The following is a 15,566-nucleotide window of genomic DNA, read 5'->3' as shown; positions in this document are numbered from 1 at the left end:
CATATGTCATTAGTGTTGTAATCATCGATTTATTGCGTTTACGACTGAGCTAGGTACATGCTGCAATAACTACATTTAGAAAGCATATTTAGAGCTAATTTCCAGCGATGCTGCAAAAAAATTGATTCAATATTACCTCTGTGTGGCCATTAATAGGGCTGAGTGTTTCATTGTTATCCTACCCTGAATACAATCATGACTGTTATCGTCGTCATTAGTGTTGCTGTGATTGTTGTTGTTGTCATTAGTATTGATATCATTACCGTGATTACTTTATCATTATCAAGAGGATACTATTTTGGCCGAACTAAAATTGTATTTAATATTTTCAGAACTCTCTTAGCTCAATAACCGGCGAGTTTTCCTCAGGGTGAAGGACAAATTTCTTTTAAAACAACCAAAGCTGCTTTAAGGGAATTTTCTTTGAACCGTTTGAGGAGTCGGGATTCTTTACAATTATAATTCTCAGCTTCTGTGGTTGTGCAACTCCCTTCTTCAGCAAACACTCTGCACAGTTTAAGTACATCGTATCCTGGGTTAGTCTTTAATTTTTGGCTGAATTGACTGCCACATTTCCCATACACTTTTGTAGCGCAAATTTCACGGTCAAATCCATCTGTTGAGGTGAAAATATACAAAAAAATATGAAGAGAACCTTAGAAAATCTTAGAATTACGATTCTTTTTAAAGGAGAAGTTTGTGTAAGACATCACGTGATTTTCAACCGCCCTTCAAGAGTTTTCCAAAATTTGCTTCCTTACGCATTTTTAGATTTCGAAGAGTTACATACACATTCGAAATCTGTCTTCAAAGGAGCAAAGATTCCACTCAAGACGCTGTCATAAAAAGGAAAGAGTATCTTGAAATCTAGTTGCACATACAAAACCACAGTGTGTGGTTCACATATAGTGGCTTACTCTTCTTACCGTAAATAGTTATCGTCCGAAACAATAATGCCTTCGGTGGAGTTCCTGATTGTTCAAACCGATCTTTAAGACATGGAAATTAAAAACTTAAGAGAGATTTACTTCAAAGATACAAAGAGTGAAATAAAACCACTTAAGTTCCGGAACAAATGAAGTCTTGACGTCTCACTTGACATGTGTATTTCACTCAAAAGGCTTTCACCGACCGAGGTTTCCCCGAGATATTCCATCGATTGTTGGATTGTGTTTCGTGAATTTCATGCAGCACACGCGAGATATGAAATACCGAGATCAGTTGTTTAGGAAGACATCACGCGCTTCGATTACATGACTTGACCAATAAAAAAAATACTGAATATAGCAAGCTAAGTGCGAAGTTGCTAGGTAAAATTAAAATGGTGGCGTCCTTAATTTTTAGGACAATTTTCGAAAGGTTCTGGTACTCTTAAGAATCTTCAGACGCGGTCGATTTCACAATCAAACATGTACTTTCCATCGGCGGAGATAGAAATTAAATGGTTTCTGGGTCAAACTTCTCCTTTCGTGCACAAAAATATTTTTAAAAACAAATAGATTCTATGTTGCTGTGCGTTGTTAAACGATAAAAATAGAAATATATCTAACCTAAAAACATTGTAAGGGTTTCCTATATTGGTGTTGGAAAAGGAATGGAAATAACATATTTGCATAAGCCATTCAGTAAACGTTGTAATTAGCCAGTTGATCATTTCTTATTCCTTTTGGCGGTCTTACCTTACAGATAGAGTTTGGTCACCTTTTCCTTATTGTGATCGTGAAATTGACATGGAGACAGATGTTTTTGCGTAAACTGCGATTTGCGGCTAGATACCGGTATATTTTCATTATGTTGCTAAAAGAATAATTAATTACTAATAAAATGACTCTACCCTATAAAAATTCATCCCGTATAGGAATTTCCTGGAAATAACCCTCCTTTATACTTTTACCCATTTACTCTCGTGTTTAGGCTAAATCCATGGTGAATTCCCAATTTAGTATCTACTTAGTATGCGAACTCCGTTCTGCGTAGCCCAAAGGGATTTGCTATTTAAGTGTAAAAGTATGACGAAGGTTAGAGATTGACAGCTCCGTAAGTGTCACCTTGGCCTCGAGAGATCAGAGCCAGTCCCCGTTGTAATAACTTGTGTAGAAGAGAGAATAAAAAAAAGGCAACAAGATAACGAGTGTTAAAGTAGATTTTACATCTACCAGCGTCTGTACAGTCATAGATAACAGGTGACGTCAAAATGCGATAACAACGCTAGAGTGACACGGTGTGTCACTGATGTTCCCACCTCGTTTTGGCGTCTACTGTGATCTATTACTGTACATACCCACGGGAACATGGAGTGTACGTGTTTCTTTTTTCTGATGAAAAAGCAAAATACTGTTGATAGCGACGTCATCTGTGCGTTTGTTCCCCAACAGATCACGAGTAAAAACCCAGAGAATATGAACAGTTAATATTCTCCTAATAATACTTTATAAAATTAAGCGAATTTCAGTTGATATTCTCTGGATAAAATCAAATAACCATTCAGACGATAAAGTAAATGATATTTCCACTTACTCATTTCCTCGATTGCCTGCAACTTCTGGAGGAACTCTGCACCGGATTCTGCAAAAGAAATATGAGTTGTTCAACAAATACTTACCGCTGGACTGTTTGAATGTGTAGTTGAGGATCTCAAATTGATTTACAATCAAGAGAAAATAAGGAAAACAATTTTTTTGAAAAAGGAATCAATTTATTTTAGCTCGGGGAACAAGCTTCACTCTCGAATAGTTCAGTTTTTAAGATGGTCGCTTTGAAAGTTGAAATTTAAAATATTTTAGACGAAACAACTACCCCAAATGTAAATTAAGCGATGTTAGGCTTTAGGTTCTGGAATACTGATGATCATGGCTAAAGTTTTCTTTTTAATACTATCAGTCATCGATAAATTTGCCACTAACTTGTCTTAGCGTCTTCTAAGAGTTCTTTAAAGTTTGTTCGGGTACACAGTCCTGTTCTGTTGGTGAAAATCAGTTGGTTGAACATGAGAAGGCGAAGGTTTCTGGTTAACGGTTTGCGGAAGCATTTGCTGTCCTGGAGGCATTGAGCCAAACCCTAGAAAAGATATGAAAGAAATTATAAGTTGCAGGAGATCAGCTTTGTGTAGTTTCAAGTCACTGATTTTTTTTTACTTTGACCTTGAGATCTGCAACTGACAAATGACAGGATTCACACTGGTAACAATGAACAAGAGCATTGGAAAACTGCATGAAATCTCAAAAAAATATGACTCAGTCTTTACGGCTACCTTCTTCGATTCTTTTTCGATGATGAACAATTCAACATATGAACATAGGGCCAAGCAAAAGTTTGTTATTGTTGAAGTTTCCAGTTAAGCTCCTTACTCACCACGTCAAGGGCACAAGATGGCGGGTCTTCGACAGAGGGATTAAAGCTGGACGGCAAAACGTCAAAGCCCAGTTTATATTTCTTAAGACAACATTCAGTGATATTCTTGTCATCCTGGTCTGTGCAATTTTTCCCATGACGTATTTTTAGGCACCGATCTGACTTTGGTCTCCGCTTAGCGTTCGACAACGACATCAAAACACAGCAGGTTATTAACACGACAAGCAGCAAACCTTCGGATCGTTTTGCCATGTCTGGGTCTATCAGAACAAAATAAAATAGGCAATTTGTTCGTCATGTTTTTCCAGTTAGTACGGATCTTGAATTTTAATTAGTTATGGAGACATAAGTATGGAGTATAATTTTCCTTCAAAATTTCAAACACGAGCTAAACTCCCATTAAATGAGAAAAAATTAACATGAAAAGTGTCACTGCTTTAGTCTGTAGGAAAATCGAAAATGAGATTAATTAAGGCATGAAAATGCGAAAAAATCAGAAACATTCAACAAAAAATAATTTAAGTCGTCCATACACCAAAAGTATTTCAGGAAGAGGTTCCAGACGATACGTAACAAGCTTGCTCGTGCAGATATTTTGTTACCTTCCGTTTCCCAATATTTGTGTTCTGGATTTTACGAAGCTCTACACAGTGACTAATGAAATTAGTAATTACTTACGGTCTTAGTTAACAGCTTTAGCGACTCGAAATTAAGAAACTAACTTTAGCTTAACGTGTCTTAAAGAGCGACTTTAGTGAGATGTTAGTTAATGATTCCCTATCGCGATTGCTTAACATCGGAAAGAAATGAGGCTCAGATGTGGGTAGCCATTTCTCGGCAGCCTCGTTCCCAGAGTCCTGTGGAGCTCTGCCTTGGTTACTCAGCAGAGTGTTGAAGTGTTTATCTGTAACATCGTAAAAACTGCTGCGAGGAATATTACCACCCCTCCCCCCCTCCTCGTAAATTTGTTCGCCCTTTGAACTTAGGTGTTCACAGTGAAATTTGACGGAGCGTAATACTTAAAACTGACGACAACTCTAATGGGAAAATGATAAGTGTTTACCCGATTCTAGTCTCGTACCTTACTCGGCCAAGCGCCTCCATTTCATTTACAATTACACGGTAGGATCTGGGTACGAGGTTAACCCCTTCCATTGTTATTGAGATAACTGGCGCTCAGTCCTTCAGAGCGTAATTCTTTAATTTCATCGTTTATGTAAAGTTAAACGGTCCGTTGAATTTGAAAAAAGTAATGCCGTAGGAAACACCTAAACACACGTCATGTCTTTATTCTTACTGTTCGGGTAAATGAAGCAAGTTGCAACAACAAAAAGCAACAAAATTTACGCGACTTTTTTTTCTCTCTTTTTTAGGTCCTCATTTTAAATTTTAAATTTATGTCAAAATGAATTCAATGCTTCCAATGTATCTATGACAACAGCATGAACACTTATAATGGGTTTCTAATTGTTCACTCTGCATTCTGTCACGTTTCAAACCGGAAAGAGTTGCATGTCGCACATGATGTTTTTTTTTTTTTGTTGTGTTGCATTTTCTTTAACGACAGCTGGGAAAACTACAACCATCCGTTACGTAACCGGTGTGGACATGGTTGTTGCCACTCTTTGATAAATATTTTGTGCCTTTTGTCACTAGCAGCTCATAACACAACAATTGTGTCATAGTGACGTCTTGACTTTTTAAGAGTATTTTTTCCTTCTTAATTTACATAAAAAACTCTGCACGTAGAGTAAATATTTTCCTCAAAGAAGGTGTAGTGGAAATCCGCCAAATAACACATTTTCGTATATCATTTTTTTCTTGGCTATGTTCCCTCGCATAAAACTGTGGCAAAAGAGACGAAATTAATCATTGATCGTTAATTCAATCAACTTACTGAATTTTCGCCAATCACAGAAATGCATAATCACAGTTAAAATTCTCACTTGCAACTCAAAAATTATCTTGATCATCGTTACTGCTCAATCACCGATCAATCTTGCACAACTTCTCAGGCTTTTGTATCACCAGATAATGTCTTCAGGTATATTGGAATAAACCGATCGACTCTTTCAAGATGTGTCACTCATAAGCTACTAACGGCACTGAATCAAGCGTAGAGACAGAGCTAAAGGATAAAGCTTTGACGACTGTGTTACATGTCACTGAAAATTCACCAGCAAGCAACATGTCTCCACCGCCTAATGATCGACGCTTTCAATTTCACTTTCAGCACTTGCTGGCACGAGCATGAAAATTGCGGAATATTTTAACCCAATACTGCAAGGTTGTCGATCATGCCTGAATTAACAACCCGGTGTAGTCTAGTCTGATGTGATACCAGAAATTGGTAAAACTTGCAGAATACATGAATCTTTCCAAATCTATCGCTTACCAACTTTCTTCAATCTCATCTTACCTTCAATTTGCCTTATCTCGTCAATCACCTCAATAAACAAATTTAAAGTGTTAACTATATATAAAGAAGAGCACTGATCAAAAGCTATCCTCCTGTTCAACTATTTTTTCATCGATAAAAACTGTCAAGGGAAGAGTTGGGAGAAGATTTAATCTGAACACTGACAGAACAAGGAAAATAACTGTGAAATTTAAAACCTTAGTCTAGAATAGTGTAATAGATCCTTAAAAGAACATCATTATCATAAACTGTTCTGTGGGCCACAACTTCATTTACACCGGTTCTTAAGTTTAAATTTGAGGATGGAACCCAACGCACTTTGATAAAAGAACTGTCACAGTTCATAACAGTGCTGGATAGTCAGCGGAAACGGCGACAGTACTCGTAATGGTTAACATCTTAATTCTCCTGTAGACTATTATCTTTAGTACTTGTCAATCAGGGCACGTCCTTGTATTTTCGTCAGTAAACAAAGAAGTAATCCACAACGGTATAATTCCATTTAATTTGAGTTTTCTTGATGCATCGACGTTTTAGGGAAAAAAAGCACAAGTGAGCTACTACGTGAATTAATTTTTTTGGCTTCCAAAAGGAATCGACTCGACCGCAAAAACAAAAGAAATAAATAATGAAAAATCCACCCACGAGTTGCAAAGCGGAAAAAATAAATACCCTTGGGCATTGTTCCCTTATTGTTTGAATTTGGATCTTACTTTATCACATAGATAACACTGGAATCTCGGTAAGAAAGTGGCAAAAACCCCGCGCGCGCCATTTCACAAAATATCAAGCAGAAATTTTTGCCTGATTTATGGCAATAGAAAGGCGCTTAAAATGACTGTAAACCTCGTAAATGTGCATTTTTGTTCGGTTGTGTTATTTCAGGAGTCCATTTTAATGTGCAAATATTTGTTGAGTAAAATTTTGGAATTCTAATGATTTGGTGGTTTACAGATGCAAATCGTTTAAGTCAATTTATAGAACTGCTTTCTGTAGAACTTCGAGTAAACAAATCAATTTTCAGAAATTAACTCTTTTTCGTGCAACATTTCTTCGAGGTGAGCGCCTGGGCGCTTAATTAAAATTTCGGCTAAAAGGGGGGCTCCTAGCTCCTATTGCGCTTAATTAAGAGGAGTATATTAATCTCCTGATGCCGCTGAAGTACAAACGTAAAAAAGTTAAAAAAAATTAATGGCAATAGAAACAGGTTTTTCTTGTATCCCTACTATTTAAGAAAGTGAGGGAGAGGGGGGAGGCGATTTTTCGTGAGGAGGGTGCTTATTAGAGAGTGGGTACTCTTTCTATTAGTTGTTCTCGTTAAAAGGCTAATACAATTCTTTATATAAAACTTCTCATATGATAGGAAAATTGACGCGCCTTTTTTTTTCTTTTGTTTCAGAAGGATTGGCATTGCGCTTGTTGTACATTCCGAAGACGAGATTTTGACTAGTGTGCATGGTTTCCGAGAAAACCGCGAGAGCGCACGATTGTGATCATCTTACCAATTTTGAATGGATAATAAAGAAAGGTTAGGGTAATTAACATTTGTCATTCCAGCTTGATTTTTTTGGACTTAATGAACTCTTTACTTTGGTATTGATACGATTGCTGATACGCTACAACGAAGAGTGATTGCTGCACAAACTAAGCTCGACTTTTCACAGTGGTAAGGTCCAAGAACAAACGAGGAAAATGGTGCATTGCGATATAAAATAGCGACAGGATTTAAATAAGCAGGTAGGAAACTGCTATTGGAAATTCCTTGGACTACTCATCGACTTACGATTGTAAGAGGGACAGGAATACTTCTTGACAGTTTGTTTCTGATTTACTGGGTTGCAAGGCAAGGTATCTTTTATGAGGCAAAGTTGTGAATGTGCATTTTGTGTGTGTGTGTGTTTTTTTTTTTGATAAAGAGAAACCCGCCAAAAAGTGGCCCCGTAAAGTAACCACGATATGAAAACTGGTTATTTGAAATAATAAATTTTCGACAATTGTGCATCAAAAAGGCTATGCTTAGTAACCTTTTCTTTAAAAAAAATGGCTTAAGTCAAACACCATCTTTGATGACCAACTTCGACAATGACGATGAATGCTTACTTCAACCCTTTTGCCAATTCTTTGATATACGTTTAAAATGTAAATAACCTATCATTGGCAAACTGTTTTGAAACAGTTTGTATCAGTTGACCCCTTTTTTTCGGAGAAATGTTTGAACTCTTTCTTGCACTTGAGGTGTTTAAAATTGATTCCCACTTTTTGGAAAACTGTTTGAAAATGAAGTTTAAAAAAAGTAGGTGATATCATAGAACGACAATTTTTTCCATTTGTTTGAATCAGATCTTATGTATACTGGTAGTATTTTCGTTTGCGGTCTTTTGTCTTTTTCGAGGTGTTGCAGCTAGGCTAATGATTCCCAAGCAACAGCACCAATGATCACCACATCTTTTTTTAACTTCAGCATTGCACTCCATTTCTTTTCCTATTAAAATTTTCATCACTGCTCACGTTTTCTCTTCGCGAGAAAAAAGACAAAGCCACGCATCCGGACTTTGTATTTGTGTATGTGTAATGAAGTGTACCTTGATATACTGTGGTCAGTCAAGGCACTGGGGCTGAGCGGTCATTTTGGCTTTACAGTTGTCACATCTTCCCCGCCAAGTTTAAATAATAATTTTGCACAATGTCGAGTACTAAATTACCGATGATATTTCAGACTGCAGATTTGTCCGTTGAAACTCGTGTAGAAGCTTATCAAAATGATATTTTGGGCTTGTGTAAACCGCGCGAAGTTCCCGATAGAATAGCGAAATACATTGGTCGAAATGTCGAGGCGAGTGGATGGCACGCAGTATGGAGAAGTACTCCTAAATCCAGCGGACAACTACATCCTTTTGACGTTGTAGTGGAGGTAAGCAGTTTTTATGTTTTCCTTATCAAAATGGCTAAAAGTAAACTAGATCGTGTTCAATTTAACACAGCGCTTGCTTTTTTTTTCTACACGCTGTCTTCGTCGACTGTAGTTGTAATGAAGAATGTTGTCGAATTACCGGTACCTTATTTATTTCCTTGTTTAGAATTCGTTTTTAACGGTACACACAGAAGCATACCTAGTCATACATACTCAGTAAAGGATATTCAGTGTGGGCTTCCATTAATTTTGTCTACCATCAGTAATTTTTCCTTTCTAGTATTAACGTCTTCGTTAATTTACTTTTTTGCATTACAAATTCTGGTAAAATTTCTGCACAGCCCCATCCTATATTATGCATTCAGTTCTTGAATAGAGAAAACAATGATAAAAACAATACATTTCCACTGGGAAAACATATTTGTTTTACAATAGTATGGGGCTGTGTGGAAACTTTACCCAAATTCTTAGGTATTCATAAGTCTTCTACTTAGTTTTCAGTGGCTTTAACATATGGAAGTCTTTGGTTGAATTCATAATTTTGTTCATTAACTGTTTTGTATGATTGAAAAAGTCACATGAAACACTGCCATTTAAGGGGGGGGGGGAATCTTGCCTTGCATGGTGTAATCTGATATAGTGTGTATGTGATTGACAGGTGTCAAATGTCAATGCCAGTGAAATTATGGCAGAAGTCAGTATATGTGAGCCAGTGGTTACAGACTGCCTCAATGATTTAGACACTGAAAAAGTCAATGCATACCTTTGCTATCACGGCAATCGTGTTCCTCTAACTGAGCTGTGCCCAGAATATGATGAAACTGGACAACATGATGAAACTGCATTGGCCATTGAGCATGTCAGGTACATGTTACATGTTTGTTGTGTGTGTGATGTGTTCTGTTGCTCTTTCATAGTTCTCTATAGTGGTCTGGGGGATATTTCAGATCTAAATTAATATGTAATTAAATGTAAATGTAATAATTAATTTTGAAGCAATGGTTCTGTTTCACAGAACTGCTCTTTGCCAATTCTTTTATTGTTTTTTAATTAAGACTCTTAGTAAGAATTTTAGAAACTTAAATTAGGTTTCACAACTGAGACATTACTAATAGTCTCTGGTTATTGTCAAGGTTTTTCTATGAGAACATTTGGAGAGAGTGGGATGAGGATGACGATGGAGAGTATTGTTATGCCGGCCGACATTTGGACACAAGAATTCAACTCTTCTATGATATACAAGAAGGAAACCTTCCTAGAGATCTGGTCAATAACTATAGAGGTGGGCAATCAGAGAAAAGGAAAACTTTGTGATCTACAATATTTTCCTTCAGAGAACCATTATGAAGCATGGGTATTAAGTTTGATTTTCTAATTGTATCCTCGTGGTGGTCTGACAACAGTACTGAAAGTTAGTTTAGAACCAATTGGTTTATGCATGGATAATATTAGTAATATGGGTGTCTGGAAACTAATTTCTTTACTTCTCAATAAAAAAAAAGTACAAAAAGTTTTTAAAATTAAGCTATTTAATTCATCAAACAACAAAGATATCATGGTTGATGAGTGTAGCTGTACATGAAGGTCTTGATTGATCTTTTTCCCTGGACAGATAGTTATAACCAGTATAGGGAGAAGTTAGCAGAGCTGAAACAGCTTCAGGAAAAAATTGCAGTCAGTGATCTTGATGAAGAGCTTGATGAAATGGATGTGCTCAAATGTGCACAGATGTCAGAAGTGTGCGAGTCACTGGTTCATTCACTGCAAATCATAGAGAACCCACAAATGAGGTACCTCTTAGCTTCTGTGTCACCTAAACTGGTGCAGCAGGGTCCCAGGGGTAACAGACCCAGAGGAGATGAGCCTGTTACTTATATAGTGGCACCAAAGTTACAGGCTGGCATGGTCAAGTTCTATGAAGGTAATCAAATATGTAAAGAAAACATGGTATTGAAACTTCTTTTGGTCATTCTTAATTTGTATGCAAAGGCAGATTTCACGTGATTTGTAAGTTAACAGCAATGAAGGGGGTAAGTTTCTAATGAAAAGAAGCTGTGGTGCTGCATGGGTAGGGGAGTATGACAAGATAATTTGCTTTTATCAACTTGATATTGTAAAATGGCCATAGTAAAGAGTTTAAAAGCTGATGTTTCAAGCATTAGCCCTATGTCAGAGCAAAACAGTGATGGACTGGAAAAGCTAGGAATATTGTTGGAAGCAAGTTTCTTACAATCACACTATAGTTAGTAAGAATACTTTGTGATGTGATTTTATTAAAAACTGATATTGTTTACATTACAATTATACTTGGATTATCTTGATGACAATACTCACATAAAATATTGTACAAAGACACCTGTTAACCCTTTCACTCCTGAGATCTGATTAGTAATTCTCCTTACTATCTGCCATACAATTCTTATGATGTTAGTTCAGAGAATTTGGTATTGGATCAACTAATAATCCTATGATTGGTATTCTCTATTCTCATCACCTGCCTGCTTGATATTGTATTGATATTGTAAGGAGAAATTCTGTCTTGGTCACTTGTGGGAGTGAAAGGGTTAAATGTGATGTTAGATGTGCTTGTGACATTTTTCCTTTGAAACCTGTCTAACAGATAACACGGTGGTGGAGCATTACCCTTGCTTGGGAAAGGCACTAAAGAGCTATTATCATGGGGATACAATTGTTGTCTATCCTGGAAAATACAAACTTGAGGGAAGAGCATATCAATTAGCAGATTCTGTTCATATCACAGGAATAGGAAATCCCTCTGAAATTGTTGGTAAATAGCTACTGGTAATCTAATAGGAAAAAAAAATTCACACATAGGTGTGGACAGGATGTTAGATGATATTAAGGGTTTTCTTTTTGTGTTCTTAGTTGTGGAAGTGAAGTTGTGTAAGTAGTACTATTGGCACTATGGTTATGGGCTCCTGTGAATGTAGTTACCTAAAAGCTCAGTCAGTACTTCATACAAACTGTGAAAAAGATTATATGAACTTGTTATCAAAATGTCAAGCTACTATTGATATCTCTAAGTCAGGCATGAACAGTGTTTTCATTAAAATAAACTGGCCTAGTAATAGACCTTAAATCAAAAGCACTTGGACTTGAACCTTCACTAGGTTAAAGTGGTGCATTTGTATAAAAGGCACCTCACCTCACACAGCCTCTCTCCTGCCAAGAGTATAAAGAGATACCAAATAACTGTCTGTGAGAAGTTGTGGGTCAGTGGGGGTCTGGAATAAATTGGGCCAGTGGAGCTTAGGAAGCTTAATAAATGCTATAATACAGTTTATGCAATCAGTGGTCCTCTGGCTTTCTATATGAGAGGGTTAATTTATTAAACAGGTGTGCTTCCACTGTTGTCTTTTGGCCCTCTTGACTCTGGTCACAAAAATAAATTTCAGATAAAAGGTTCAGCTATATTGAGGATTGTTTAATAGGACATGGTTTTGTTAAAAAATGGCTAAACTTTGTTTAAATAACCAGACCTTAATGTTTGCATCTGTCAGTATACAACAACATAAAAAGTAAATTCTAACCAGTCATTTTGAATGAAAGTCTTCTGCAGTGATAATGAAGAATATGCAATGGAATGCTGTGCTACTAATATCAGCATCAAGAATATCACCTTTGAACAAGAAGGAAATGAAAATGAGGGAGTAGTGCTAGTGAAAAGTGGCAGGGTTACATTTGATAATTGTCATATGAGATGTGAGACAAATGGTGTCACTGTGGAAAATGGAGAGCTGGTCATGAGGCAATGCAAAGTTCATGGTGCCAAGGTTAGCCTGATGGTAATTTCCTAGTCTTCAATCATAGAAAAGTTGTAGCTCTGAACCAATGTTCCCCTTATGTTTTTCCATTTTACTTTTTAATGATAATTCATTTCCATTTGCTATTGTTGGATGATCAGTTTTAAACAATGGAAGTAGAGTTTTTGAAGGAAAAAATTTTAACACTCTGCTCACACTGTTAAACTTAAGCTGCTACTCAGCAGACAATATAGAGTACCATATTGGGCCATCAAAGTTTGGTCAAGCTTGTATGTGAATTATACACTTAAGTTTTTAACTTGCATGCGTAGTTTAAGAAAGGACTTACATCACATGTTTGTCCTAGTGCCAACACAAAACTTTAACAGGATGATGGAGCTAGTGATCTTTAGGTGTGTTATTGAGTAAGTTTCATCTGATATGTTACAGTCACACCAGTTCACCATTGGCTCAATTTCTGCTGCTCTATAGAATTCAGTCGTAATTCCAGCATGAGTTCTTTTACTGAACAGTGCCTCTAGAGTAACTGGGCCTAAGTCAAGCACTTCTTGGGAATCTGTGATTTAATATTACTCATCTGAAGTTTCTTACACAAAATTTGAAAAAGATTGATGTATTATTCAGCAGTTTATTACACCCAATTTGAAATCACTGGTGGTCCCTGTAATCTGATTGGCTCTCATTGGTGCGATTTATTCACGAATCGCACCATTTTTTGCTTTAAATCGCATCATTTTTCCAGCCAATGAGGAGGCTACACTGAAAACAAAACAACCCATCAGATTTCAAGGATTCTTTAAAGTAACCAATGTAATTGCAGGAAAATGAAAGACAAAGAGTAACATGTGACAAATTTTGCAACCTTTGTTTCCAAAACTCTTGATTTTCCCCCCTAAAGAAATGGATGAATTTAATTTCAAACTAGTTCAGTTCTGCATCAATAACATATTTGAACTGACCAAGTCCTGTATTTGGGCGATTTCAAAATGGATGTAATAAACTGGTAATTGAACCTCGTGTCGTACAATTTTGGTCTGAAATCATACTTGTGATTTCAAATCGAACTCACGCTGTGCACTCGTTCGATTTTGAAATCACACGTATAATTTCAGCCCAAATTGCACTCCACTCAGTTCAATTACCATTATTTACTCACCATGCAGTTACTGAATTAATTATAAAAATTTACCAACATGGTCAAAGTATATGTGAATTGGATATCCTTGCCCTTGTGAATGTTTATTTAGTGAAAATTGGAGACTTTTTTCAAACCTGATGGATTCCCCCAAAGCTATACCAAGTGCTATATACTTGGGCCATACTTGATGTGGTTTATTTTTGAGATATGATAGCAATTACAATATCTATCAACTATATTCAATTCATTATCTCCTTGCTTTTTCTTAAGTCTGCAGCAATTATTGTTTCCTCTGGTGCAAAACTTGATTTACAAGATAGCAAACTGTTTGATAATGGAGAATTTGGTCAAAATTTGGATGTGTCTACTGAACTTGCCACTGGAGCCATTGTCTTGGAGGTCTGTACTATAATTCCTTGAAGTTAAATTTCACTGCTTAAAGTGAAAATTGCAACAAGAGTATGCAAAGCTCACATGAATTGCACACAATAATTGACCCCTTTAGTTCTTCATGTTCCCAGAAAATAGTGATTTAGAGAAACTATTTAATTATTTTCATGCTTTATTATACACTGTTTAAGCATAGACAAAATAAAATAAAACTATTCACCTCAGTGTCAGTGATTGGTGGTGGGTATTAAGTTTGCCACTTTATAGCTCAATAATTATTGACCATTAACCACCTCCACCTCAGTGAATAATTTTTAATTAGAGGGAGTGGTAGAAGGCTGATAAACAACTTCTGTTAAAACCCTTGTTTTATTGTAGTCTGAGGCAAGACACATTTATCTGTCTTCCTTGAAGTATTTGACAAAATGCTGGGGTGAATACCAGCAATGGATAAACACTTACTCAGATGAACTAATACTCCTGTCAGCTTCATTCTTTATTATCCAGGATAAGCTCTAAGGATTATACTTGTCAGTCTTCCATGCAGAATTGTCTGTATGATGATATCAGGAAATACATGTATCATCAGGAACAGAATATTCACTTACTGGATCAACATTGATGTACCTCATATGTGCACTAATTTTCAGGCCAAGTCAGATTCCAAGAAGACCACTGCAATTTTGTCTGACAATTACATCTCTAACAATCATTGCCATGGTATTTGTGTCAAGAAGGATCAGGAAATTTTTGCTGCATGCTGTGACCCTGAGCATGGCATCAAATTGGAAATGACAAACAATGTGTTTGAGGAAAACATACATGGTGACATTGGTCACTTCCTGGTTAACAAAGACTAATCTCGTAGTTCAATGGTCAACCTTGAAGGACCTGTGTCACTATTTTCTTGTATGGGCTAAAATGCAAGGTCTTTTGATAGCTAAGGGGAAAACTTAGATGGAACACCAGGTTTGCTTAGTGGCATTAAATGAAATTCACAGAGAAAGTCAATTGTATACAACTGGATTGTTAGTAAATAGGTAGGAATGATGATAAATTGCACAAAATTAAAGCAAGGGTAGAAAAAGTATGTAATTTTTCTCAAGCAGAGTCAACACCAGATGTGTTATATTATATAAATGCCTCAGAAAAAATGGATTTCCATTCACCCTTCAAACACTGTGATGTGGTCTCATAGTTTGCATGTGAAAAAAGAAAGAATATATGAAATGCAATAAAATGTATGTATCAAGACATAATCAACGTGTCCCTAAACTTAAAAGCAATATTTTCAAATGCCCCAAGGGCCTTTGAACTTTTGAAGATTTTTTTTACCAAATTCCTGCCCCCTCCCCTTTCCCGGTCCAAATTGGTGTTCAAATGCCCTATTCATTGCTTTTATAGCAGGCAAAATCAGTGACCCTAACTTTCTACACATTGACAAAGTTTTAAATACTAGACCTTGTAGACCTTATCTTCTGAGCCTTTAGCTTGTGAGAGTGAACTCTTTACCTTAAAAAAAAACGTGATATTTAAAAATAAAACATTTGCATTCCACTGGAAAGATTTGAC

At 36.4% G+C, this 15,566-nt stretch overlaps 2 protein-coding genes across 6 annotated transcripts; one reads left to right on the top strand and one right to left on the bottom strand.

Annotated features, from left to right (window-relative positions):
* Nucleotides 1–9: 9 nt before the first annotated feature.
* LOC113666387 (uncharacterized) lies at nt 10–5,891 on the bottom strand. 3 transcript variants are annotated; one of them, XM_027182167.2, is made up of 5 exons: nt 5,771–5,891; nt 3,352–3,611; nt 2,904–3,057; nt 2,518–2,565; nt 10–616 (listed from the first exon to the last, which is right to left on the bottom strand). In XM_027182167.2, the coding sequence occupies exons 2-5, from the start codon at nt 3,601–3,603 to the stop codon at nt 366–368; spliced, it is 705 nt and encodes a 234-aa protein (XP_027037968.2). In that variant the 5' UTR covers nt 3,604–3,611; nt 5,771–5,891; the 3' UTR covers nt 10–365. The 3 variants fall into 3 exon arrangements, with proteins under 3 accessions (XP_027037968.2, XP_089058111.1, XP_089058112.1); XM_089201985.1 differs by lacking the exon at nt 5,771–5,891 and adding an exon at nt 4,433–4,470; XM_089201986.1 differs by lacking the exon at nt 10–616 and adding an exon at nt 733–989.
* Nucleotides 5,892–6,999: 1,108 nt separating this feature from the next.
* LOC113666388 (SHC SH2 domain-binding protein 1) lies at nt 7,000–15,246 on the top strand. Of its 3 annotated transcripts, XM_089200094.1 has the most exons (9): nt 7,000–7,298; nt 8,487–8,681; nt 9,340–9,545; nt 9,815–9,963; nt 10,294–10,602; nt 11,302–11,469; nt 12,252–12,475; nt 13,875–14,003; nt 14,645–15,246. In XM_089200094.1, the coding sequence occupies exons 3-9, from the start codon at nt 9,367–9,369 to the stop codon at nt 14,852–14,854; spliced, it is 1,368 nt and encodes a 455-aa protein (XP_089056220.1). In that variant the 5' UTR covers nt 7,000–7,298; nt 8,487–8,681; nt 9,340–9,366; the 3' UTR covers nt 14,855–15,246. The 3 variants fall into 3 exon arrangements, with proteins under 3 accessions (XP_089056220.1, XP_089056219.1, XP_027037969.2); XM_089200093.1 differs by lacking the exon at nt 7,000–7,298 and having other exon boundaries at nt 8,385–8,681; nt 12,252–12,487; XM_027182168.2 differs by lacking the exon at nt 7,000–7,298 and having other exon boundaries at nt 8,386–8,681.
* Nucleotides 15,247–15,566: the final 320 nt, after the last annotated feature.

This window comes from Pocillopora damicornis, chromosome 3 (assembly GCF_964200805.1).
Source record: "Pocillopora damicornis chromosome 3, jaPocDami1.2, whole genome shotgun sequence".
Lineage (NCBI taxonomy): Eukaryota > Metazoa > Cnidaria > Anthozoa > Scleractinia > Pocilloporidae > Pocillopora > Pocillopora damicornis.
This window is presented reverse-complemented; position numbering and strand designations above follow the sequence as displayed.